At 41.7% G+C, this 27716-nt stretch overlaps 1 protein-coding gene across 1 annotated transcript in view; it reads left to right on the forward strand.

Moving 5' to 3' along the window:
* SAXO1 (stabilizer of axonemal microtubules 1) overlaps positions 1-25547 on the forward strand; it is a 79490-nt gene extending 53943 nt beyond the window's left edge. The window contains exons 4-5 of the mRNA XM_046021846.1: positions 5822-6024; positions 24544-25547. Coding sequence (XP_045877802.1) covers positions 5822-6024; positions 24544-25547 — 1207 coding nt within the window. The remainder of the gene's footprint in view (positions 1-5821; positions 6025-24543) is intronic.
* The last annotated feature ends 2169 nt before the right edge of the window (positions 25548-27716 follow it).

The following is a 27716-nucleotide window of genomic DNA, read 5'->3' on the forward strand; positions in this document are numbered from 1 at the left end:
GTTGCTTGTGAACTCAGGGGGAGCCCTGGGTGCATTTTATGTACAGAAGCCAGAGCTTCCTGTCTTGGCTTTTCTCCTTTCCAGGATTTCTTCTTTACTTTCCAGCACGTGTGGTTGCCTCAGACTTGGTCCACTGGTTCTTCAGTTGGATATGGGAGGTTTTCTGTTTACGTTATGCTGCTTGGCTTGGCACAGATTGGAAGCTTTCAGCTTCAGACTGGAAGCTTTGGGAAAAACAAAGATCCCACCACAAAATGGAAACTTACACAGAGGCTTATGCAGTACCAGTCCCTACTTCTGCCTGTTAGCTTTGCTCCAGCATATGCCTGTCTTGGTTGCTCTTCAGTGCTCACAGGTAGTTATTCTTCATATTTTTGTACAGAGCTGATGTGAAGTGGTGACAGATATTACCTTCAGCTCTAGTGGGCATTGAGGAGATGAGAGAGTATAGCAGGAGCCGGATACTGGGTAACCTGAGTCCTGGAGGCTGGTCCTTAGAATCCCATCTGTCATAGCACAGATAAGGAAGGCTCAGTGTGTCCTTGTCAGGATCAGGGGCATGAATCAAGCCCTGTGAATCTGCCTCAGGATCTTTCTCAGCGTGCTGGGCTGGGCTCTCAGCCTGCCTGTGATGACATAGTGGTTTTCTGAGAGGGTGCCTTTAAACCCTGGGAAATGTTAGAATTATGTGTGGAAGGTGTGAAATCAAATCAACTGACAAAGAGCCAAACCCTGTATTGGAGATTGCAAGAGAGGACAAACCATGAGGAGGAGAATCACAGAAATCAAGGAGAGTATGCGCAAAAGATGAGTCACAGTATGGATGCTTACAGGATGGTTCTGGAGAATAATGGCCTAAAGAGCAGTGACTGGACTTGAAAACCTGGTGGGACTTCAGGGGCCTGGGCTAGAAGGAAGGGCTAGCAGAACCAAATTGAATGGTCAGGGGAGTGTGAATGGGAGATAAGGAAGGCAAGTCTGTGTGTAGGCAACCCTTTCTGGAAGAGAGAGAGGAGGGGAGTGGACTGTAGTGAGGGCTATATCACTTTAGTTTTTTCCTTTAAAGTTGGAAAAAATTGAAGAATGTTTATTGAGAGAAAGGAGCCAGTATGAGGAAACAGTTAACTCACAGACTAGTATATGGACAGGATCATTTTTTAAAAAATTATGTTCTGTTAGACACCACACAGTACATCATTAGTTTTTGATGTAGTGTTCCATGATTCATTGTTTGCATGTAACGCCCAGTGCTCCATGCAATCCGTGCCCTCCTTAATACCCACCACCAAACTCATCGATCCTCCTACTGCCTCCCTTCTAAAAGCCTCAGTTTGTTTCCCAGAGTCCATAATCTTTCATGGTTCGTCTCCCACTTCGATTCCCTCTCCCTTCATTTTTCCCTTTCTTCTAATGTCCTCCATGCTATTCCTTATGTTCCACAAATAAGTGAAACCATGTGATAATTGAGTTTCTCTGCTTGACTTATTCCACTTAGCATAATCTCCTCCAGTCCCATCCATGTTGATGCAAAATTTGGGTATTCATCCTTTCTGATGGCCGAGTAATATTCCATTATGTATATGGGCCATATCTTCTTTATTCATGGTCTGTTGAAGGGCATCTTGGTTCTTTCCACAGTTTAACTATTGTGGACATTGCTGCTATGAACACTGGCGTGCATGTGCCCCCTCTTTTCACTGCATCTGTATCTTTGGGGTAAATACCCAGTAGTGCAATTGCTGGGTTGTAGGGTAGCTCTATTTTTAATTTTTTGAGGAACCTCCATATGTTTTCCAAAGTGGCTGCACCAACTTGCATTCCCACCAACAGTGAGAGGGTTCCCTTTTTTCCACATCCTCTCCACCATCTGTTGTTTCTTGCCTTGTCAATTTTTGCCATTCTAACTGGTGTAAGGTGGTATATCAGTGTGGTTTTCATTTGAATTTCCCTGATGGCTAATGATGATGAACATTTTTTCATGTGTCTGTTAGCCATTTATATGTCTTCTTTGGAGAAGTGTCTTCTCATGTCTTCTGCCCATTTTTTGACATGATTATCTTTTTTTTTTTTTTTTTTGGTTTTTTTTTTTGGGTGTTGAGTTTGTGAAGTTCTTTATAGATCTTTGATATTAGCCCTTTGTCTGTAGTGTCATTTGCAAACATCTTCTCCCATTCTGTGGGTTGCCTCTTTGTTTTGTTGACTGTTTCCTTTGCTGTGCAGAAACTTTTTATCTTGATGAAGTCCCGAAAGTTCATTTTCACTTTCGTTTCCCTTGCCTTTGGAGATGTGTCTTGAAAGAAGTTGCTGTGGCGGATGTTGAAGAGGTTCCTGCCTATGTTCTCCTCTAAGTTTTTGATGGATCCCTGTTTCATGTTGATGTCTTTCATCCATTTTGAGTTTATCTTTGTGTATGGTTTAAGAGACTGGTTGAGTTTCATTCTTCTGTATAGAGCTGTATGGACAGGTTCCTGAGAAGCAGGCAAATTAGGATAAGGGTGAAGAGATTGGCTTTGGGCAAGAGGAGCAACTCTTTTTAAAATAGATTCTATTTAATTGATGGATTAATTGGACACACTAACAAGTACTGAAGTTTTGGGGGATAAACATCAGTAAGTTAAAAAAAAATAATTACATGGTCCTTCATCACATTGAAAACCTCTATTTCCCACTTCCAGGACCCTTGTTGGCCCTTATGTTATTTCTTCTTTTCTCAGTCTCTGGTCAAACATCTTTTTTTAGCTTTGTCTAATGATTGGAAGTCAAGTTGTTAGGACTTTCCCAGGAGGGCCACTTTAACCTTTGCTTAACTTGGAGTTTAACTCTTGGCCTTCCATACCATATAACTTTTATGGCTATGGACCTAAAAGAGACTTAACATCTTTGAGCAATTTTTGTCTTGGTTCATAGTCACAGGGAGTGCAGGCACTAGGTAGGGAATGTAACACAGGAAGAAGGGGGTATGTTCTTTAAAAAAAAAAAAAACAACTACTAAATTTGAGCAATTTCTGGGAAGGATAAAATTCTTTTCTCTTACACGACCTTAAAAGCTGTAAGATTATGTGAGATTGGGGACGTGTAATTATGTTGTGGTTAATGGTAGATTTCAGTGAATGTTCTCAACATAAAAACATAATGAGGAAACACATATATTCTGATCAAATTCAGTCTTTTTTAAAAATTTAAATTCAATTAGCCAGCATATAGTAAATTATTAGTTTCAGACGTAGTGTTCAATAATTCCTCAGTTACATGTAACACCCAATCTTGATCAAATTCACTCTTCAGCCCCAGTAATACTTTTTGAAGTGGTATAAATGAAATACACTTTAAACTTAAAACTTTACAACTCTTCAGAAGTAGATCACTCCTCCACCTCCAACTACTGCAAAGATCCTTTGCTTTGTTATTGCTGATCAGTAAATACAAACATGGGTGTACTTTCACAAAGAAAATTGAATTTTGTACCAGAGAAGGAGATTCAGTTAACTTTTTCACTCCCTAAATATGATAAGCAAGGATTTTGCTGTATCAGTTTTTGTCTTTGAATAACCAGTTTCAGGATAGCCCATGAGCTGGTGAGTTTCGTTCTCATTTATCTGCTCTTTTCCTGTGGAAACAGCAGGAAAATTAAGCACGTTTTAATTGTCTTTGAGCTTTGTGGCCCTTGAAGGAAGGTTCTCCCAGGCTCTTGGAGGGGGAAGTTGGTTCACTCGCTAAAATTACGACAGCAGAAGAGGATGTTTCTGTGCGAAGGGTCACAGAAAGTGACTGGAAAGCAGCTCCTTGCTGCTTTGGGGTTGGGAATGCTCTATGGGGGATGTTCCATGGGGAGTGCTCCATTCAGCTCTGTTCTTCTTTGCTTGCCCTAGTTATATCTTGCTACTCCTTCTTGGAAATGAAGGGGGCTGAACCCTTGGGTTGCCATCAACGAACATGGGTTTAAACGGGCATGTGGGACCTCAGGCCGTCACCACCCCTTTTTTGGAGTGAGGCGAGCTCACCTCCTCTTTGGCAGCACACAGTCTGATGAAGGCCATTTTGCAGCTCTGCAGCCTAGGGCCATACTTTCCGTTCCCTGCTGCAGTTGGCTAAGTATTAAACCGACACCAGCATGAGGTACTTGTACACTGAAAAGAGTAGAAATGTGGAACTGACCCTTGGCTTCTTGTTTAGCCTGTTCCCTCCATAAGCCCGAGTTTATACAGAGTCAGCTTCCAGATGCGTCAGGTTGCTCAGCTTCCTCTTGCTCTTTGCCAACATGGGGCCCTTGGGAAGGGAGCCCAAGTGGAAGACCCTGTAATGGCTGCTGAGATAGATTTTTAAATCTACACAGAGGGAGGTACTGGGAGTTCAAGTGAAGCATCTCCCATTTTCCCCTTAGAGCCCTAGAGAGACCAATTCTCCTGCTTCCTAACTCCCTCCTCCCACCCCACCAAGTGCTTTCAGGCCCCAATTTGTGTTTATTCACAACCATGTGTATAATTCATGCAAGACAGGTTATAGTGGAGCGTGTTACCTTTGTTATTCAAGCATGGCTCAGTAATGCTGCTCCAGATTTTGGCCGGGAAGTAGGTTTTATTGGTGTTTGGGCCTGATGTTTTCCTGTCCGGAAACCTCCCCCTTCCCTTGGCGAGGTTGTTTTGGCAAGCACCACCAGGGAAAACCTCCCTTCTACTTGTCCAGTTGGATAAATGGGTTCCAAGCAAAAAACAGGCTGTTGTATAAATCAGCAGCCCTTGGGGGGAAATGTTTGCTTAAAATAGTTTGCCTTGAGCAGTGGGGAGTCAAGACTGCCCTGGCAGGCAGTGAAAGCCCCAGCTGAGCCCTGGTTTGGCCAGGATCATTCCTGGTGATGGTGCAGTTAGCATCTTGGCATTGCTGTAACTGAAGGATGTTCTGGGAAGGGAGTGCTTCCTGCCTCATTGAAAACTATCATGCTTGTTCTGACCTATTGTTTTTCATACTCCCTGAGATAATGGGAGCACTGATGCCAGAGAGCTGAGAAATAAATGAAAGACTCCATGTCCCCATTTATCGTGCTTTTCTGCCCTCTAGGTTTTCTGTAGGGTTAAGTAGAGGAAGGAGATCAGTATCAGCAGGAAAAGCTATTATTAGCACAGAAGAGGAAGTGGTGGTACCTGAAAAATACAAATTAGCTCCCCAGTCAAGTGACTGGTGGGAAAGAAGGTGGAGAGGGCAGGCATAGACAAGAGGTCTCTTGAGTGGTTCAGTGTGGTTGGAGTGGAGCGTGGCCCAGGGTGGAGGTGGGAGATGAGGCTGGGGAGGAAGGCCGAGGCAGGTCCAGGAAAGCTTATATATCATGCTAGAGAAAGTCCGGTTTTACCTGGGAGATTTTTCAGGTGGGGAGTGAAATGATCCCCTTTTGTGATCTCATTTCAGAGAGTTTATTCTGGCCACACTGTGGGGATTGACGTAGAAGTGGTGGGAAATGCAGCAGAGAAATCTGACAGAAGGTCCAGGTGGTAAACTGTCACGTGATCCAAGTGAGAAGTGGTCAGGGTCTGAACAAGGGGAAAGACACACCAATGAGATGGAGGGGGGCTGCACTTGGTGAGTGATTATCTGGAGCTGTGATAGGGCAGGTCCAGGATGGTGTCTAGGTCCAGGATGGTGTCTAGGTGTCCGACTTGGTGAGAAGGGACTGGTGGTACCTTCTGTGAAAGTGGGAAACAGAGGAGGAAGAGCAGTTAGGGGGATAGAGCAGCAGATGACTTCGCAGCAAACATTTGTAGAGTTGGGTAAATGGAAACCCTTAGGAGCCTTCTCCTGGGTCAATGCCGTATGCTTATTTTCCTTTTAGGAGAGATTTTGGGCCTCACAAAGTATTACCAGTGAAGCTTTACCAGCCCGACCAGTTCGTCCCAAGTGAAGAGAACATGGATCTACTCACAACGTATAAACAAGATTATAACCCCTACCCTGTCTGCCGGATGGACCCCATCAAGCCTCGGGACAGTAAATACCCATGTGGTGACAAGATGGAGTGTCTGCCTACTTACAAAGGTGGGAGAGTGCTGGAGGGGCAGGTTGGGGAAGGATAGGCTGAATCTGTAGGTAAGCCAGGAAGTGGGTTTTACAGGTACACCCTTGGAGTGCAGGGTTCGGGGGAATTATATCCTGTAGGCCAAATCTGGTCCGCAGCCTATTTTTGTAGATCTGGAGAGCCAAGAGTGACTTTTAAATTTTTGAATGATTAAAACAAATCAGACTATTATTTTAGGAAATGTGAAAATTACATGATGTTCAAACCTTGGCATTCATCAGTATATTTTGTTGGAACGTGGCCACACTCATTTGTTTATGCATTATCTGTGGCTACTTCCGTGCTATAGCAGTGAATCTGAGTGTTTGTGATAGAAACTGTATGACCTATAAGGCCTAAGACATTTAATATCTGGTCTTTTATAGAAAAGATGTGCCCACTCCTGCCATAACTTGCTATTAGAATTTTACACTGAGGAAGTGTTCAAGTTTGTTAGGTTCCATTGCTGATTGAGTGATTGATTCATTCATCCATTTAAAAAAATATGGAAACCTAATGTATACACAGAAAAATGTACAAATCTTAATTATACAGACCAATGATTTTTTTTTAAAAGATTTTATTTTTCTTCCCCTCTCTCTCTGCCTGCCTCTCTGCCTACTTGTGATCTCGATCTGTCAAATAAATAAAATCTTTTTAAAAAGGTGGGGCACCTGAGTGGCTCAGTGGGTTAAGCCTCTGCCTTCGGCTCAGGTCATGATCTCAGGGTTCTGGGATCGAGCCCCACATCAGGCTCTTTGCACAGCAGGGAGCCTGCTTACCACCCCTGCCCCCACCTGCCTCTCTGTCTACGTGTGATCTCTGTCTGTCAAATAAATAAATAAAATCTTTTATTTTTTTTAAAGATTTTATTTATTTATTTGACAGAGAGAGATCACACGTAGATAGAGAGGCAGGCAGAGAGAGAGAGAGGGAAGCAGGCTCCCTGCTGAGCGGAGAGCCCGATGCGGGACTCTATCCCAGGACCCCGAGATCATGACCTGAGCCGAAGGCAGTGGCTTAACCCACTGAGCCACCCAGGCGCCCATCTTTTATTTTTTTTAAAGATTTTATTTATTTATTTGACAGAGAGTCAGTGAGAGAGGGAACACAAGCAGGGGGAGTGGGAGAGGGAGAAGCAGGCTTCCTGCCGAGCTGGAAGCCCTACTTGGGGCTTGATCCCAGGACCTTGGGACCATGACCTGAGCCAAAAAGTAGATGATTAATGACTGAGCCACCCAGGTGCCCCCAGACCAATGATTCTGGAGTAAACACATTCCTGTAAACAGTGCCCAGATCAAGAAATAGAACATTGATCCTACCTAGGATAGAACCGTTATACTGACTTTTAACATCATAAATTAATTTTACTCGTTTTGTACTTCATATAAAAGGGATGGATTCATTTTTTTTTAAAATTTATGTATTTTTTAAGAGAGGGGGGTGGGGAGGGACAGAGGGAGAGAATCTCTGACTCAGGGCTCCCTCTCACGACTCATGAGATCACGACCTGAGCTGAAACTGACTGAGCCACCCAGGTGCCCCTGATTCATTGTTTATTGAGCATCTGTTTCATCCCAGGCATGGTGTCAGCAGCTGTGAAGCAAGCATCATGACCTGCTCTAACTTAACAGTCCTGTAGGAGAGCTGGGATGTGGAGTGGTAAGGACAGTGAACATGGTGTGGCGGTCACTCTGTGGTGCACAAGCCACAGGCTGAGACCGTGGAGATGGAGGCCAGTTCGTAATCCCTAACTCTTCTGCTTGTGATGCATGTGGGCACACGGTTGCCCCAGGAATAGATGTTCGACTGTTCATGTAACATCTTTGTGGGTCCCTAAATAACTGTGCTCTTAGACAATTTTATTTAGTCAATTGAGACATTTAGGCGAGCGGTGGCGGGGGTCTTGTGGGGATGTAGGAATCCTCCAGAAGCCCTTCTAGGGGTTCTACGTCTATCATTTCAAAGGCATCATGCATGGCTGAGCTTCTCTGCTTCTTCCTAAGAACCTGGACTCTTGTCATCTTGCCACCTCATCTTTAGTATCATTCTCTCCACTCTCACCTTCTGCCAGGCTGCATTTTGGACATGGTGATACCCTGAAATGCCTCCTCCTTTATGCACCCCAACATCCAGGGCTCCTAGCTTGCTCTCTTAACTATTTCTACCAGGAGAGTTTTGGCCTCATTGGGATCTCCTCTGCACTGGTGCCTTAACCTTCCATGTCCCCATCAGTCCCTCCTGTGTTTGTGCCCTGTGTAGCCTATTTTCTGGTGCATTCTCTGGTATATCATTGCAGCCCTCTTTTACTCCCTGTCCTGTCCTCCTGTTGCTTCCTGCCAGCAAAGCCCACATCCTGCCTTCTCCATGTCTACACTTGGGTATATACCAGAGCATGTCTCCAATCTTACCTGCTTTTATCCATTTTCCACAGAAAAGAACCAGGGAGAGCTTTTAAAAATGGCGGTATGATCTGACCTCTTCTCTGTTGAAACTTCTCAAATACTTTGGTCCCTAGGATGAAGTCCCAAATCTTTACCATCTCCTCTGGTACCTTGCAGATTTTGGTGCCTCCCCACCAGTGCCCCTCTGCTCTGGCCACAGGACCTTCTTTCAGTTCCTTTCCTGCATTTCTTTTCTTCTCAGGGCCTGTTGCACGTGTTACTTCCTCTGTATAGAGCCCTCTACCCTTCCCTTGTCTAGCACTCATCCTTCAATGAACAGCAGAAATATCACACCCTTTGCAGCCTTTCTAGACCTTCCCCCATACCAGACTATCTACATCTTATCAGATGCCCTGAGAGAGCCTTGCAATCCTCTGTTTTGTCATTCAACGTGTAATTTTGTTTTGTTTTGTTTTGTTTTGCTTAGCATTTGCCTTCTTGGCCAGGCCTTAATCTCTAAGATGGCAGGGATCTTTTTCTTTGCCAGCAATAAAGCAGGCACTGTAGTAGATGCTGTACAAAGGAGTCATGACAACCAGGTGCATGGTGGGGTAGCATTCTGGCTTCGGCAAGACTCCTCCATCTCCCTTTCCATCTAGTGCTTACAGAAGGCAAGAAAAGGGGTGCCATGGACCGTAAAAAGGTAAGGAGAAGGCACAAAACTAGAGTGAGCCCTTATCACTGATGGGAGAAGGAGTAGGGATTCTGGTAGGGTATGTCCAATCTGCAAACTCTCCATTCCTTCACATGCTCCTTAGGGGCCCCCTTGATTTAAGAATCTTGGTGTTAGAGACTCTTCAGTACAATTGCCTGCTCAGCTCAATTCCCCCTTCCCCTTTTGCCCTAGGGGCAGAGAGAGGCCTGGGAGTGAGAAATGGTTTATTTGTTGCATTACTTCCCTATGATGTAGTGTCTTCCAAAAGTGGGCCTTAACTGCCCAACGTGTATTTTCATCATTTAGTCAGGCAGTGGCACAACAAATTTCTATTTTTTAGTGAGGAAATCAATGAATGAATAGTCTGGACTGTTGTTTATAAGGCTCCAGGCGACACAGTCTGGACTTAGATTTATTCAAATCCCCACCCAGTCCATTATTCTGTGGATCCTGGCTTAGAGCAGGAGTGAAGCAGGACAGTTACTCTCCGCTGCAAAGCCTCGTGCATGAATGAGGGGGCTACACCCTTGCCTCATCACTTGGTGTATCACCTTTCCATGACTTGTTTGTCTCTTGTGGACATTTGCTTCCTTAGGAAGTCCTTTTTTTTATTTTTTAAAGGTTTATTTATTTATTTGACAGAGATCATAAGTAGGCAGAGAGGCAGACAGAGAGAGAGGGGGAAGCCCTCTTGCCAATTACCTCAGCAGGGAGCCCAATGTGGGACTTGATCCCAGGACCCTGAGATCATGATCTGAGCTGAAGGCAGAGGCCCAACCCACTGAGCCACCCAGGTGCCCCAGGATGTCTTTTCCATAGCATCCTTCATAGTTTTATGGACATATATTGATTCTTCTCCCAAAGGAGAAGAACAAAACCAAAGTCCAAGGTCATTAAATATATGTATTTATCATCTATTGGCATCAACGGGTGCCATCTATGTTATGTCTGTGTTCCATGTACTACAGCTCTACAGGAAAAATATGCAAACTTTTTTTTCTTCTATTATGGCCAGCACCTTTAGCGGGGTCCAAAAAACCACCATTAAATATGCTCCAGCAGCATTTGGTTGTAATTTTGACGTTTTCAAAACACTGTGCAATTGGGAAGATTGAAAGTGTAATTACTTGATGCTCAGCTTTAGGTTTAGCTAAGGTATTTTTTTTCCCCCTTAAAGACATATTATTGAATGGAATCCCTTCTAAAGAGATTCTTGCCAATTACCCACATGACACCCGGGCCCTGAAGGGCTTTACTGATGGCTTTTCAGGCATGTATATAGTTTGTCATGTGGAATTCTGAGGTTTTTCAGGGTCCTATGAAGGCTTTTTTGTAATACATGTTGGGTGGAGGAAGTTAGAGGTTGGATAATAATGTGGTTTCGACTGTATTGTTGGGTATCAGAAATCACATGAGGCAGCTTGCAGCCTAGGAACCTGTTTTCTTAACACTTCATCCATCACAGAAGAGGGCCAGAAAAACTCTGTTCTCCCCACCCCCACACACCTTGAGGCAGTGTGTAGGCATCTACAGGTAGATGCCCCCATTTGAGTGGGGCCTGAAGTCTGAAAGGGAAACATGTGGTTTATATTCAGCAAGATGGTTCCCTCCAAGGCCCCTAATGCTTTCAAGATGCTGATAGAGCCATTAATGGCTCTCAGAGAAAGATTAGATTTTCAATTAAAATGAGGCAAATTTAAAAGAAAGAGTTGGTAGTATTGTTGGCCTAAAATAAACTTAAGAGTATGGCTGGGGGTGGGATGTCCAGACTTCTGGAGGGTTGGAGTGAGGAGCTCAGTAAATCCTCTTCCTAAAAAGCAACAATAAAACTGGACAAAACAATAAAAACCAACCATGTTAGGGCTCTGGAAATCAACTAAAGGCACACAAGAAGTTGAGAAGCATTTATCCAAGAAAAACTGCTAAACCATCATTATAAAAAGTGGGAGTTTGTGTGAGTTTTTTTTTTTTTTTAAGATTTTATTTATTTAGTTGAGAGAGAGCATGAGCAAGGAGAAGGTCAGAGGGAGAAGCAGACTCCCCGTGGAGCTGGGAGCCTGATGTGGGACTTGATCCGGGAACTCCGGGATCATGACCTGAGCCGAAGGCAGTTGTCCAACCAACTGAGCCACCCAGGTGTCCTGAGTTTGTGGTTTTTTATCCTGGCGGTTCTTCCATCACCCCTCTTTCCAGGTTTAATCTGTGTGGTGGTTCTGCCCAGGGTAGGCTGGGCTCTGAAACCCAGAAGGTCTTCTGCCAGTTGGGGCTAACTTGACTTGGAGTAGAGTACATACCCAGAAGTTTCAAAAAAACTCAGTGAGGACAACTTCTGTAGCTAGTTGGGGGTTGTGGAATTAGTTAGGGTAAGCAGCAGAGCAGCCGGAAATCTAATAAGGAGATCCAGAGAATAGGAAAGGCCTTAATAAGCTCATACATGTGCCTTATGGTCTAGAAGACTGCATATGGGCAAGGCAATACACAGGCTTAAGAGAGAGAAGAGACAGCGCCTAGTGATGTACTCATCTTCCCTGGATGAAGATGATGCCTGGTCCAGGTAGAGAGGAGATACAAGCAATTCCAGAAGAAATGAATAGCCAAGGCAGAGTTGTAAATGGTCTGATCTTTGACTGTCTTCCCTAACCCACACACAGATTCATTAGCAAAGGGTTGAAAGACTTACTGGCATAAGGTGTTTAAGCACAACTTTCGATAATCATTGGCTAATTACTAAACAATGCTCACACAGGGTGACTTTAAGGAATCTTAGCTTAAAAACAATTAGAAGAAGAAACTAAGCAAAACATCAGTGGCTACACTCTGCTGGGGACAAAAGACTCCATAGAATTACTGTAGGCAAGTCACTAAACAGCAAAAACAGCTTGCAGTAGAGTTGGCATTAGGAGTTGTTATAGCATATTATCTGAAATGCTGAGTTCTTAGCAAAAAAGTATAAGGTATAAAAAGGAACAGAGAAATGTAATTCAGGGGGAAAAAAGCAGTAAATAAAAACTACATCTGGGGGCACCTGGGTGGCTCAGTGGGTGAAGCCTCTGCCTTCGGCTAAGGTCATGATCCCAGGGTCCTGGGATCGAGCCCCGTATCAGGCTCTCTGTTGAGCCGCGAGTCTGCTTCCCCCCCTCTCTTTTCCTGCCTCTCTGTCTACTTGTGATCTCTGTCTAATAAATAAATAAAATATTTAAAACAAACAAAAACTATGTCTGAAGAGGCCTAGATATTAGACCTGGCAGACTATTTCAAAGTACTTATTATAAATATGTCCAAAGAAGAACAGGAAACATGATTTATTTTTATTTCTTCTTCTTTTTTTTTTTTTTAGAAAGAGAGCACGTGCACGCCTGTGCGAGACTGAGTGGAGGGGTGGGGTTGGGGTTGGGGGGCAGAAGGAAGGGAGAGAGAATCTTAAGTAGGCACAGAGCCTACTGTGGGGCTTGATCTCGCAACCCTGAGATCCAGACCTGATCTGAAATCTAGAGTTAGATGCTTAGGGATGCCTGGGTGGCTTGGTCAATTAAACAAGCATCTGCCTTCAGCTTGGGGCATGATCCCAGAGTCCAGGGATTGAGCCCTGCATTGCTCCCTACTCAGTGGGGAGTCTGCTTCTTCCTCTTGCTCTGCTCCTCCCCCTGCTCATGCTCTTTCTCTCTCTCAAATAAATAAGTAAAATATTAAAAACAAAAAAAAAGTTGACACTTAACTGACTGAGCCACCCAGGCACCCCAGGAAATCGTGTTTGAAGAAATAAAGATATTATAATGGCTTCTTATCAGAGAATACCAATAAAAGGAATCCATAAAAATTAAAACATTGGAATTGAAATGACAATAACAAAATAATTACAGTGTCTTTTTTAAAAAAATATTTTATTTATTTATTTGACAGAGAGAGAGAGAGGTCACAAGTAGGCAGAGAGGCAGGCAGAGAGAGAGGGAGAAACAGGCTCCCCACTGAGCAGAGAGCCTGATGCGGGGCTCGATCCCAGGACCCTAAGATCATGACCTGAGCCGAAGGCAGAGGCTTAAACCACTGAGCCACCCAGGCGCCCCTAATTACAGTGTCTTAAATGTAGATTTGAATTGGCAGAAGGAAGAATCAGTGAAAATGGGGATAAATCAATAAATACTATCCAATCTGAAGAATAGGAAAAAAGGAAGAAAAATAGAAACTCAGAGTGGGATATCATTAACTGTACAACATACTCATGATGGGAACCCTGGAAGAAGAAAAAGGCAGAAGAAATATTAATCTACATATCCAAGAAGCATAGTCCTAATTGAATAAACAGAGATCCATACTTAGTCACATAATACTTAAACTGTTGGAAGCCAAAGGCAAAGATTTGCAAAGAAGCAAAAGAGGAAAAAAAAAAAACAAAACCCAAAACTTACCACATACAGGGAAATGACTGTTACTAAGTTTTCATAAGAAACAATGGAGGACTGAAGGCAGAAAGATGACCTAGTCAAAGTACTGAAAAATCTGTCAACCAAGGATCCTATAACTGGCAAAAGATCATGTTAAGAGAAAATAAGGACATTTCAAGATAAAGACTAGCTAACTTGCCTTATAGGAAATAAAAACGAAGTCCTTTGGACTGGATTAATACTAAACAGTAATACAAATCCAACAAGGAAATAAAGTGCATTGATAAAGGTAGTTATGTAGGTAATGTCTACTTTTTTCTATTTTAAAAAACAACCAATAATCATAAAACTGTAAGGATTGTACCAGGAATGCAAGGTTGTTTGCATTCAGAAATAAGAAAGTAAATGAGAAATAAATTAATATAGCACATTAGTAAAGTAAAAGACAAAACCACATGATTAGAGACACAGAGAAGACATTTGACAATATCTGATAATCATAAAGCTGTCAACAACCTAGCATTAGAAGGGAACTTCTTCAGCCTGCTAAAGAGTATCCACAGAGAACCCTATAGCTAATATCACATAATGCAGAAAGACTGAATGCTTTGTGCCCTAAGATTGGGAACCAGTCTAGATGTCTGCTCCTACCCCTTCCATTGAACATTGTTCTGGAGGTTATAGCCAGTATATAGTGCAAGAAGAATAAACAAATGTGTCTAAATTAGGAAGACACAAAACTCTCTTATTCTCAGACAACATAATCCTGTATGCAGATAATCCTTTTTTTTTTTTTAAGATTTTATTTATTTATTTGACAGAGCGAGATCGCAAGTAGGCAGAGAGAGAGAGAGAAAGAGAGGAGGAAGCAGGCTCCCTGCTGAGCAGAGAGCCTGATGCGGGGCTCGATCCCAGGACCCTGGGATCATGACCTGAGCCGAAGGCAGAGGCTTTAACCCACTGAGCCACTCAGGCGCCCCATGTATGCAGATAATCCTAAGGGATTCACAAAGAACCACTAAAATGAATACATAAATTTGGCCAAGTATATATAATGTATTTCTATATATTAACATTGACAATTGGAAAATGAAATTAAGAAAAAGTTCTTCTCACTAGCTTCAAAATTAATAAAATATTTGGGATAATTTTTTGAGAAAGACCTTTAAGACTTGTACACTTGGGGTGCCTGGGTGGCTCAGTGGGTTAAAGCCTCTGCCTTCGGCTCAGGTCCTGGTCTCAGGGTCCTGGGATCGAGCCCCATATCGGGCTCTCTGCTCAGCAGGGAGCCTGCTTCCCCCCCCCCCCCGCCTCTCTGCCAACTTGTGATTTCTGTCTGTAAATAAATAAATAAAATCTAAAAAAAAAAAAAAGACTTGTACACTGAACTTCAAAAACAGTGCTGAGAGAAATATGTAAATAGATGGTGAGATAATCCATGTACACGGGTTAGAAGATACAATGCTAGTAAGCTAGAGTTGCTCCCCAATTGATGTAAAGATTCAATGCCATTTCTATCAAAGTCCCAATAGACTGCTTTTTTTCCCCAGAAATTGGCAAGCTGATCCTGAATTTTATATATTAAATTGAAATAAACCAGAATGGCTAAAATTTTGTCATTTTGACAAATGATGCTGGAAAAATTGAAGATCTGTATGCAAAAAGATGAACTTAGGTCTTTACCTTACATCATACTCAAAAATCAGAAAAGATCAGAGACCTAGATGTAAGATGTAAAACTATAAATCTTTTAGACCAAGACATAGGAAAAAAATTTCATCTTATAAAAATTTAAAACTTCTGTGTGCTTCAAAAGACATCATTAAGAAAACGAGACCATAACTGATAAATGGGAAAAAATAGTTACAAATCACTTATCTGGTATAAAACTTGTATCTGGAATGTGCAGATAACTCATAAGTCAATAGTAAGATGATAAACAATTTAAAAAATGGGCAAATGACTTGAGAAGACATTTTACCAAAAAGGACATATGAATGGCTAATAAGCACATACAGAGGTATTCAACATTGTTTGTTACTGTTAAAATTTGAAAAATATCAATTGAAGTATACAGTTGACATATAATAAATTTATAATCAATTATATATGTTATAAAATGCTCATCATGGTAAGTATATTACAACATTATGGACTATAGTCCCTATGCTATACTTTTCATCCCTGTGACTTAGAACCAGAAGTTTGTATTTCTTATCTCCTTCACCCATTTTGCCCAACTCCCACTACCCTTTTGACAACCACCAGTTCTCTGAATTTTAGAGTCTGGTTTTGCTGTTCATTTTGTTTTTTAGTTTCCATATACAAGCAAAATCATATGGTATTGGTCTTTCTCTCTCTGACTTATTTCACTTAGTGTAATATCCTCTAGGTTATCCATTTTGTCATGTATGGAAAAATGTCATACTTTTTATGGGTAGTACTCCATTGTGTATAAATACCACATCTTTATCCATTCATCTGTAAGTGGACACTTGGGTTGCTTCCATATCTTGGCTATGGTAAGTAATGCTGCAACAAACATATGAACTCATACTTTTCAAAATTCGTGTTTTTCTTTTTTTTCTTTTTTTTTTTTAAGATTTTATTTATTCATTTGACAGAGCACAAGCAGAGGGAGCAGGGAGGGAGAGGGAGAAGCAGGTTCCCTGCTGAGCAGAGATCCTGATGTGGGCTCAATCCCAGGACCCTAGGATCATGACCCGAGCTGAAGCCAGATGCTTAACATACTGAGCCACCCAAGTGTCCCAGTGTTTTTATTTTCTTTGGGCAAGTATCCAGTAGTGGAATTATTGGATCATATGCTATTTGTATATAAAATTTTTGAGGAACTTCGTACTGTTTTTCACAGTGGCTGTACCACTTGACTTAGTTCCCACCAACAGTGTATGAGGCCTTCCTTTTCTCTATATCCTCACCAAACATTTGTTTTTTCTTGTATTTTTGAAACTAGCCATTCTGACTGGTTTGAGGTAATATTTTATTTTGGTTTTAATTTGCATTTCCCTAAAGGTTAATGATGTTGAGCAACTTTTCATGTATCGGTTGGCCATCTAAACGTCTTCTTTGGAAAACTGTCTATTAAGATCCTCTGCCCGTTTTTTAAATTGAGTTTTTTTTTTCTTTTGCTATTGAGTTTATTGAGTTGTAGGAGTTCTTTATATATTTTGGATAGTAGCCCCTTATCAGATATATGATTTGCAAATATCTTCTCCCAATCAGTATGTCACCTTTTCCTCTTATTGATGGCTTCCTTTGCTGTACAAAAGCTTTTTAGTTTGAGGTAGTCCCAATAGTTTTTCTTTTTTTAAAGGTTTTATTTGATAGAGCACAAGTAGGCAGAGTGGCAGGCAGAGGGAGAGGGAGAAGCAGGCTCTTGACTGAGCAGGGAGTCTGATGCAGGGTTCAATCCCAGGACTCTGGGATCATGACCCGAGCCTAAGGCAGATGGTTAACTGACTGAGCCACCCAGGCGCCCAACCCCCTCCCCATAGTTTTTTAAAATTTTGTTTCCTTTGCCTGAGGAGACAGATCCAGAAAAATCATCCTAAATTTGTCCAAGTGGTTACTGGCTATATTTTGGAAGTTTTATGGTTTGAGGTGTCACATTCTGGCCCTTAATCTATTTTGATTTATTTTTATATATGGTTTAAGAAAGTGGTCCAGTTTCATTCTTTTGCATGTAGCTATCCTGTTTTTTCCAGCAGCATTTATTGAGGAGAGTGTCTTTTTCCCATTGCATATTCTTGCTTCCTTTGTCATAGATTAATTGATCATATATGTATATGTCTATTTCTGTCTGAATTCTGTCCATTGATCTGTAAGTCTATTTTTGTGCCAGTACCATACTGTTTCGATTACTATAGCTGTGTAGTATATCTTCAAATCTGGGATTGGGACATCTCTATTCCTTCTCAAGATTGGTTTGGCTCTTTGGGTTTGTATTGTAGTTGTCTACAAATTGTTATTCTAGTTCCGTGAAAAATGCTATTGGTATTTTGATAGGAATTGCACTGAATCTGTAGATTGCTTTGGGTAATATGGACATCTTAATGATATTAATTCTTCAGTTCATGGAATATATTTCCATTTGTGTCATTAATTCTTTCATCAGGGTTTTATAGTTTTCAGAGTACAGGTCTTTTTCTTCCTTAGTTAAGTTTTTTCCTAGGTATTGTATTCTTTTTGGCACACTTGTAAATAAAATTGTTTTTTTTTCTACTTAAAAAATATTTTATTTATTTTTTTGAAAGAGAGAGAATGAGTGGTGCGGAGGGGCAGAGGGTGAGAGAGAGAGAAGCAGACTATCTGCTGAGCACAGAGCCCAGTGCAGGGCTAGATCCAGGGTCCCTGGGATCATGACCTGAACCAAAGGCAGACACATAACTGAATGACCCATGCACCCCTTTTTGCTATTTTCTTATTACTGTATAGAAGCACAACTGATTTCTGTGTATTAATTTTGTATTCTACAACTTTACTGAATTCATCTATTCTAGTAGTTTGGAATCTTCAGGGTTTTCTAGGTATAGTATTATGTCATCTGCAAATAGTGACAACTTCTTTCTTGCTAATTTAGATAACTTTTATTTTTTCTCTTGTCTGATTGCTGGGGCTTGGGCTTGCAGTATGTTGAATCAAAGTGGAAAGAATGGACATCCTTGTCTTGTTCCTGATCTTAGAAGAAAAGCTCTCAGTTTTTCATCAGTGAGGATGTTAACTATGGGTTTTTCATATATAGCTTTAATTATGTTGAAATATGTTCCCTCTAAACCCATTTTGTTGAGATATTTAAATTGTGAAGGGATATTGAATTTTGTTGAATGCTTTTTTTTTTTTACATCTCTTGAGAGGATTATATCGTTTTTATTCTTTTTGTTGATGTTGCGCTTCTGTTGAGTGATTTATGAATATTGAATCATCCCTGCATCCTTGGAATACATCCCAGTTGATCATGGTGAATGATCCTTTTAATGTATTTTTGAATGTGGTTGCTAATATTTTGTTGTCCTCAACATCCCTATGTTCATCAGGGATATTGGCCTGTAGTTCTCTTTTTTCATAGTGTCTTTGTCTGGTTTTGGTATCAGGGTAATGCCTCATAGAATGCATTTGGAAGCTTTCCTTCCTCTTCTGTTCTTTCTTGGAATAGTTTAGAGGAAAATAGGTATTAATCTTCTTAAACTGTGGAATTCACTTGCAAATCTGTCTGGTGGTCCTGGACTCTAATTATTGCCATTTCATTAATTGTTTTCTGGTTGTTGTTGTTGCTTTTAGTTTTTCTCTGTTCCTTTCTTCTTTCCTTGTAGTTTGTTCTCTTCCTTGGTGGTTTGATGGCTTTCTTTCTTTAATGCTATACTTGGATTCCTTTCTCTTTATTTTTTGTGTATTACAAGTTTTTGGTTTATGGTTACCATTGGGTCACATACAATCTCCTATGTGTATGGCAGTCAATAGGTCTATTTTAAGTTGGTGATTGCTTAAGTTTAAATACATTCTAAAAGCATGAATTTTTCCTCCCCATCTACATTTTGTGTACCTGATGTCGTATTTTACTTCTTTTTGTGTATTCCTTGACTACTTTTTATAGATATAACTGGTATTACTACTTTTGTGTTTTAACCTCCGTACTGACATCGTAAGTGATTACTACTTTTACTGTATGTTTTCTCTTACTTGTGAAATATTGTCCTTTCATATTTTCTTCTAGTTGTGGCAGTTTCTTTCCATTTAAAGAAGTCACTTCAACATTTCTTATAAGGCTAGTTTAGTGATGACGAACTCTAAACTTCCATTTGGGAAATCCTTTCTCTCTTCCAGTTCCAAATGAGAGCCTTGCTGGGTAGAGTGTTCTTGGTTGTAGGTTTTTTTTTTTTTTTTTCCTTTCAGTACCTTGAATATATCATGCCACTCTAGCCTGCAGACTTTCTGCTAAAAAACAGCTCACAACCTTATGGTGTTTCCTTTGTATGTAATGTTTTCTCCTCCTGCCTTTAAGATTCTCTCTTTATCCTTAATCTTTGTAACTTAAATTATTATATGTCTAGGTGTGGATGTCCTTGGGTTCATCTTGTTAGGGGCTCTCTGTGCCTCCTGGACCTTGGATGTCTCTTTCATTTCCTAGATTAGGAATTTCTTCAAATAGGTTTTCTGTCCCCATATGTCTCTCCTTCTCCTGGGACCTCTGTAGTGTAAATGTTTTTATGTTTGGTGATGTTGCAGATGTCCCTTAACCTATCCTCATTTTTAGATATTTTCTTTTCTCTTTGATGCTTGTCTTAATTGCTTTCATTATTCTGTCTTCCAGATTATTGATTCATTCTTCTGTATCTCTAATCTGTATCTCTAATCTGCTATTGATTCCTGTGTGGTGTATTTTTAATTTCAGTTATATATTCAGTTTGACTGGTCCTTTTTTTAATATTTTCTGTCTCTTTGTTGACGTTCTCACTGCAGACTCTTCTCTAGGGTCCAGTGAATGTCTTTATGACTTCTACTTTGAATTCTCCATCTAGCATATGGCTTATCTCCATTTTGTTCAGCTCTTTTTTTTTTTTTTGTGGTTTTATCTCGCTCTATCATTTGGGAATATTCCTGTGTCTGCTCCTTTTGTTTAACTCTGTGTTTCTTTTTATTGCCATCATGAGTTATTGGGGGAAATGTAAAGTAAACTGCGGTGGCATACTACTAAGCACCAACTATAGTGTCTATAATTTAAAAACAAATGTTGGTGAAGATGTGGAGGAATTAGAACTTTCACAACTTGCTGGTGAGAAGGTAAAATGGTTCATCCACTTTGGAAAGTTTGCACTATCTTAAAAAGCTATACGTAGATTTACCATATAACCTAGCCATTCTGCTCTTAGTATCCACCTAAGAGAAATGAAATATATACCCACACAAAGACCATGAATGTTTATAGCAGAAATTTTCCTAATAGCCAACAAGTAGAAACAACCCAAATATTCATCAGTCAATGAATGGATAGTGTACTACTATTCAGTAGTAAAAGGAGTAAACTGATACATGCTGCAACAGGGATGGATCTCAAGTATGTTCCATGAAAAAAAAAAGCCAAATGCAAAACACTATACACTGTCCAATTTAGTTTATATAAAATGTTCAGAAAAGGCACATCTATAGAGACCAAGAGCAGATAGAATGGTTGACTGGTAGTGGGAGTAAAGATTAATTGCAGATGGGCTTGATCAATATTTTTATGGTAGAATTGTTCTGTAACTGGGTTTTGGTGATGGTTGCACAACTCTGTAAACAGCATTCCATAATTTAAAAGTGTAAGATGGTGCATTTTGTGTTATACAGATTATATTTCAGTAAAAATGTTTTTAAGAAGTGTGCCTATGGACTCCCCTGGTTTGGCCCTGCATAACCAAGACTCCTCAGAAGCTGCTTTTGTTCCTAACTCTTTGTAAAGCTGTAAGCAGGAGAATTCCCTGTGGATTCAGAGGGTTCACTAGGATTTCATACTGGTTACTTTAGATTTGATAGTTGATGGACACAGTGGAGGCAATGTAGGACTTGGGTGGGAGCCCAGTATTATGACAAGAGTGGAAGCACTATCAAGGTGTTTGAATGGTATGGTTTGCTGCCCTATTCTTCTCATTCAGATTTTTAGTGTCAAAGCTGCCCCTAGGATTTGTATGGTGAAGTTACTTTAAAAGCATCCTATAGTGTGATTTGAGGACAAAACTTGCTCCTCAGGATGCATGGAGGCCACCTTTAGGGCAGATTTTCTTTGGTGCAGTCCTCTCATTATCGTGGCCATGCCAGTCCCACAGCAAAGGTTCCTCTTGAGACTGATATCCCCTAGATATGGTTGGCCTATGCTTTTCATTCTTCAAATATTCTGAAATTCTCCTTCTTCTGCAAATATTCCCTGATTATTTTTCATTTTCCTTTAACCTTCATTCTCTCTAGATATATTGTGCTCCTAGCCATAATAGAGGCTGTAGGAAGAACATGACTTTGGAGTCAACTATCGTTTAAATTCCAACTCTTTTTTAAAAATTAATTTATTTATTTTCAGCATAACAGTACTCATGGTTTTTGCACCACACCCAGTGCTCCATGCAATACGTGCCCTCCCTATTACCCACCACCTGGTTCCTTAACACCCCCCCCCTTCAAAACCCTCTGGTTGTTTTTCAGAGTCCATAGTCTCTCATGGTTCACCTCCCCTTCCAATTTCCCTCAACTCCCTTCTCCTCTCCATCTCCCTATGTCCTCCGTGTTCTTTGTTATGCTCCACAAATAAGTGAAACCATATGATACTTGACTCTCTCTGCTTGACTTATTTTGCTCAGCATAATCTCTTCCAGTCCCGTCCATGTTGCTACAAAAGTTGGGTATTCATCCTTTCTGATGGAGGCATAATACTCCATCGTGTATATGGACCACATCTTCCTTATCCATTCGTCCATTGAAGGGCATCTTGGTTCTTTCCACAGTTTGGCGACCGTGGCCATTGCTGCTATAAACATTGGGGTACAGATGGCTCTTCTTTTCCCTACATCTGTATCTTTGGGGTAAATACCCAGCAGTGCAATTGCAGGGTCATAGGGAAACTCTATTTTTAATTTCTTGAGGAATCTCCAAACTCTTCTCCAAAGTGGCTGCACCAACTTGCATTCCCACCAATAGTGTAAGAGGGTTCCCCTTTATCCACAACTTCTCCAACACATGTTGTTTCCTGTCTTGCTAATTTTGGCCATTCTAACTGGTGTCAGGTGATATCTCAGTGTGGTTTTAATTTGAATCTCCCTGATGGCTAGTGATGATGAGCATTTTTTCATGTGTCTGAAAGCCATTTGTATGTCTTCATTGGAGAAGTGTCTGTTCATATCTTCTGCCCATTTTTTGATATGATTATCTGTTTTGTGTGTGTTGAGTTTGAGGAGTTCTTTATAGATCCTAGATATCAACCTTTTGTCTGTACTGTCATTTGCAAATATCTTCTCCCATTCTGTGGGTTGCCTTTTTGTTTTGTTGACTGTTTCCTTTGCTGTGCAGAAGCTTTTGATCTTGATGAAGTCCCAAAAGTTCATTTTTGCTTTTGTTTCCTTTGCCTTTGGAGACATATCTTTTTTTTTTTAAATTCGTTTATTTGTTTATTTACAGCATAACAGTGTTCATTGTTTTGGCATCACACCCAGTGCTCCATGCAGTACGTGCCCTCCCTATTACCCACCACCTGGTTCCTCAACCTCCCACTCCCCCCCCCCCCCCCGCCCCTTCAAAACCCTCTGGTTGTTTTTCAGAGTCCATAGTCTCTCATGGTTCATCTCCCTTTCCAGTTTCCCTCAACTATCTCTCCTTGGAGACATATCTTGAAAGAAGTTGCTGTGGCTGATATCGAAGAGGTTACTGCCTATGTTCTCCTCTAGGATTCTGATGGATTCCTGTCTCACGTTGAGGTCTTTTATCCATTTTGAGTTTATCTTTGTGTACGGTGTAAGAGAATGGTCGAGTTTCATTCTTCTACATATAGCTGTCCAGTTTTCCCAGGACCATTTATTGAAGAGACTGTCTTTTTTCCATTGTATATATTTTTCCTGTTTTGTGGAAGATTATTTGACCAAAGAGTTGAGGGTCCATATCTGGGCTCTCCACTCTGTTCCACTGGTCTATGTGTCTGTTTTTATGCCAGTACCATGCTGTCTTGGTGATCACAGCTTTGTAGTAAACCTTGAAATCAGGTAACGTGATGCCACCAGTTTTCTTTTTGTTTTTCAACATTTCCTTAGGAATTCGGGGGCTCTTCTGATTCCATACAAATTTTAGGATTATTTGCTCCAGCTCTTTGAAAAATACTGGTGGAATTTTGATCAGAATGGCATTAAAAGTATAGATTGCTCTAGGCAGTATAGACATTTTAACAATGTTTATAAATTCCAACTCTTAATTCCCTAGCCATGTGACTTTTAGAAAAGTTTCTTAGCCACTCTGAGTCCTGCTCTTGGAAATCTGTAAAACAGAGGTAATTATACCCATACAAAGAGTGAGTGTAAGATGAAACAAGGTCATGCATGGAAATCCCTGAGTGCAGTTAACTGGTGCATAGTCAGTGTTTCTCGATTGTCAGAACCAGGTAGTGGAGTGGGTCCAGAGCATGGATTCTGGATCTGGGTTTGCAGCCATGCTTTTTCACTTTTAGACAAGTGACCTTGGGCAAGTTCCCTAAGTTCTCTGTGCCTCTGTTTCTGCATTTATAAAATAGGCATATTGAAAGCACCCATCTGATTAGGACTGTCTGAAGATTAAAAGAGTTAATATAGAAAGTATTTAGAATATTGCCTATCACATGATAAACTCTATGCATGTGGCAGCTGCTGTTCTGTCTCCAGCCAATACAATGCCTTTATTCCCTTGGGGCAGCATATTTGATTTATGTGGATTAAATGTGTGGGTTAAAGGGAGGTCTGCTTGGTCTGGCTGGTGGCCCACCAGTGGTGGGCTGTGAATCCCCTATCTCACTACCCCATGCATATCTTTCCACTCTGTGCTGATTCAGAGAGGGCCCCTTCCCCATAGAGAAATAGAACCATTCTTGGATCAAGGTACGCCAGTGCACTCCTCAGCTGGAATCAAATTCTAGATCCCCCCACAGCTGTGGACCCTCTAAAATCCCTGCATGTAGCATTGTTATGTAGTAGCATTGTTATGTAGTATATGTATGTAGTAGTAGCATATATATGTACATACATATATATGTAGTAGCATTGTTATGTAGTATTGCATGTAGCATGGTTTATGATGAGACTCCTGTCAATTCATCTGTTCTGCGTAGTAACTTCCAAATACTGTAAAGTTGAAATATTAAACCCTTGGTTGAGGTAGTAGAAGAGATCTGCTCTCTTCTTCTCTTGTCGCAAGGACCATCTCGTTGGAGACCGGTTTAAGGCTTTGAGGCCCCTTAGAATACATGCAGGTTAAGTGGACTTGATCGATAAGTAGTCACCACTACTGTTTTATTTTCAGCTGATTACTTACCATGGAACCAACCAAGACGAGAGCTCCTGCGTCCAGAACACCACTACCAGCCAGTATCGACCCGGTTTGATAGTAGAACTACACACCAGGATGACTATTCTGTAAAGAGCCGAGTGAACACCTTGAGTTGTAAGCCTCTGGCCATGCCCAAGCTCTGTAACATCCCCCTGGAAGATCTGACTAACTACAAGATGAGCTACGTGGCCCACCCAATGGAGAAGCGCTTTGTGTACGAAGCAGAGAAGTTCAGACCCTGTGAAATCCCCTTTGAAAGCCTTACCACCCACAAGGAATCCTACCGGGGCCTAAGGGGAGAGCCAGCCAAGAGCTTGAAACCTGCGACCAGGCCCTGTGGTTTAGACATGCCTTTCTCTAACACCACTGAGTTTCGAGATAAGTACCAAGCTTGGCCAACACCCCAGATGGCCTCCAAAGTTCCTGTCACCTATGTTCCTCCTGAAGAAAAGATGGACTTTCTGACCACAGTGCAGGCCCATTACACATACCCTAAGGGTGCCCCAGCTCAGTCGTGCCGACCAGTGCTCTCAGTCAAGAAGTGTGGCCGCTTTGAAGGCTCCACTACTACCAAGGATGACTATAAGCAGTGGCCTGGCATGCGCCCGGAGGTAGTCAAGCCTGTTCCCCAGCTGAACATTCCCACTGAGCCCTTGGATTGTCTGACCACAACTCGGGCCCATTATGTGCCCCACCCACCCATTAATACCAAAAGCTGTAAGCCTCCCTGGGCCGGCCCCCAAGGAAATATCCCCGTGGAGGGCCAGACCACATACAGCATCAGCTTTACTCCCAAGGATATGGGCAGGTGCCTGGCCTCATACGCTGAGCCCCCTGGCTACATCTTTGAGGAAACAGATGCTTTGGGGCACAGGATATACAGGCCAGTGTCCCAGACAGGCTCTCCACAGAGCAGCCGTCTTTCTGTAGGTGATTCAGAAAACCCCAACCAGCAGGAGTTGGCAGTGTCAGCCTGATTTTTTAAAAAAAAAATCGTTCCTTAGAAATTGCACAATACTTTTAAAAGCAGATGATTGAGAGTTATTCATTGGCCAAAAAAGAATTCCCCAAAATGGAAAAAAAAAGTTCATCATCATTTTCCAGGACACTTGAATAAAATGAGAATCGCTTGACTCAAGGAAAATGACATTTAATCACTGGCTAAGTATTCCCCTTAACCCTCCCTCTGCTGCCTCTCCCACTTGGGTCCCTTACCATGTGCTGATGGAATCAAAGCTGGTCTCTGGTTTTTCTCTGAACCAGAAATCTTTTCTGAATTTAATCATTGTATGACTTGACATTGCAATTAACTCTTGCCAAGTTTGAAGTGCTGAAGAATAAACTTTATTTTGGGGGGGAATGAATCTGCAGATCTGTGAGTTCACCCCTACATTCTGTCTATGCAGAGAATGGGCTGTGTGCTTGGGGCCTTTGGGGAGAATTCAGACTATGGCCCCACTTGTACTCCAGTACCGATGGGTATACTTTGAACTCCATCTGGAATTCTGTGTTCTCTCTCTCTGCCCAGGGCTGCTTTACAGGGCATCTTTCTACCATCTCATGCCATGACAAACTGGCAAGAATAGTGCTGTCTGAATGGAGCCTGTGTGTTTTAAGGCACAGGAAGTGGAGAGGGGAGAAAGGTATCCTATGGCAGTCCCAGGAGAGCATGGACCTGCCAGGTCTCTCTTACCCCCAAACCAGTGCTGGCCCTGATTCCAGGACACGGGGGAGGCCAAGGGACCCTTGACAACTGGTAGTTGTCAGGCTCCCCCTGGGCTGTGAACAGAAACTGTGAGCTCTTTAAAGTGCTTGGAGCTTCTGCTGGGCATGTTCTTGGAAGCCTAGGTCTGCTTTTCCTAAAATAACAGCTGTGACCAAACTTGTGACAAAGCTTCACATAGTGATGAATTGGACCCTGCCCTAAAGGGCTGGAGGTTTCTCTTTTGGGTCAAATGCTTGATACTAAGGCTAAGTAATTTGGTGATTAAAAAAAAATTTTTTTTATTGGAAAGAATTGAAGATTTTGTCCAAGAGGGCCTATGCCAAGGTTGGATGGGCTCACAGTGTGGGTGAACCTCACTCAGAGTGATGCAGGCTGACACTTGGGACAGTCACTTCCCTTCTGAGGTCACAGAACCCTAAATCTACTCCACGGAACAGTGTGTGGAGGAGGAAATTTCAGCTCAAGTCTGGAGACCTGGGTTTAGGTTCAGTGCCTGGTTCATGGGTGAGAAACCTTTATCTTTTATCTGGGGTCCCATCTTTCCATGGCTGTCGCTCACCTGGCCCAGACCTCTCAGGTCCCCATGCCTTGCAGCCTCACTGTGAGGTTGGTTTGTATCACTGGGTTGGGATCAAAATCCTTCAATCCTCTTGTTGCTTATATGGGGTCTGGATACCTGCCTCTCTGGGGTAGAGAGGCTCAGGGAGTTAATGTGCCTTGCCCAAGGTCACACAGCATGGAGGCACCAAGGTCAAGATCGGAACCCAGCCGTCTGATTCAACAGCCAGTGCTTTTCCCAAGGGGCCAGGTACCTCCTATCTTCGCATGGCTCCATAAGCACATCAATCCACATTTTCTCTGAGTTCCTCCCTGAGTGCATTAAGCTAAAGGAGACCACTAGGAGGGTAGGTTTTATTACTTTCATTTTGTAACTTTGACAAATCAGAGAAATATTGGCAGTTGACTTGAAAAGCCACGTAGTGCTAGATGCTTATAAAAATGCAACAATCTCTTAGGCTCTAGCAGTTGGCCTCCCCCGTTATTGCTTCCCCAGAGAAGAATTTAAAATTATTTTATCTGTTTCTGCTAATGTTTTCCTCAATGTTCATAAGTCATATGCATGTACTATTGTTGGTTGATTTATTGGTTTTAGAAATGGTCTGTTTTGGTAGATTGGGAATTTTAATTCCCGTATACTTCCTGCTTCTATCTCCCACGTTGTCAGTGAAGTAAGAGAATGGTGCTCCGTGTATCAAGACTGAGAAGCTTTTCTAATGTTTCTGGTGAGTACAGAGAAGCTGAAGAAGGATGGATAGATGATTCCAGGCCAGATGAGCCACTTAGGGAATCCCTACCTTGCTAGCTTCTCCTAGAATTAAGGAATCCATGCTCCTTGCTTTCTATCCTTTTTTGGTCTCAA

The sequence above is a fragment of the Meles meles genome, chromosome 11 (genome assembly GCF_922984935.1).
Source record: "Meles meles chromosome 11, mMelMel3.1 paternal haplotype, whole genome shotgun sequence".
Classification (NCBI taxonomy): domain Eukaryota; kingdom Metazoa; phylum Chordata; class Mammalia; order Carnivora; family Mustelidae; genus Meles; species Meles meles.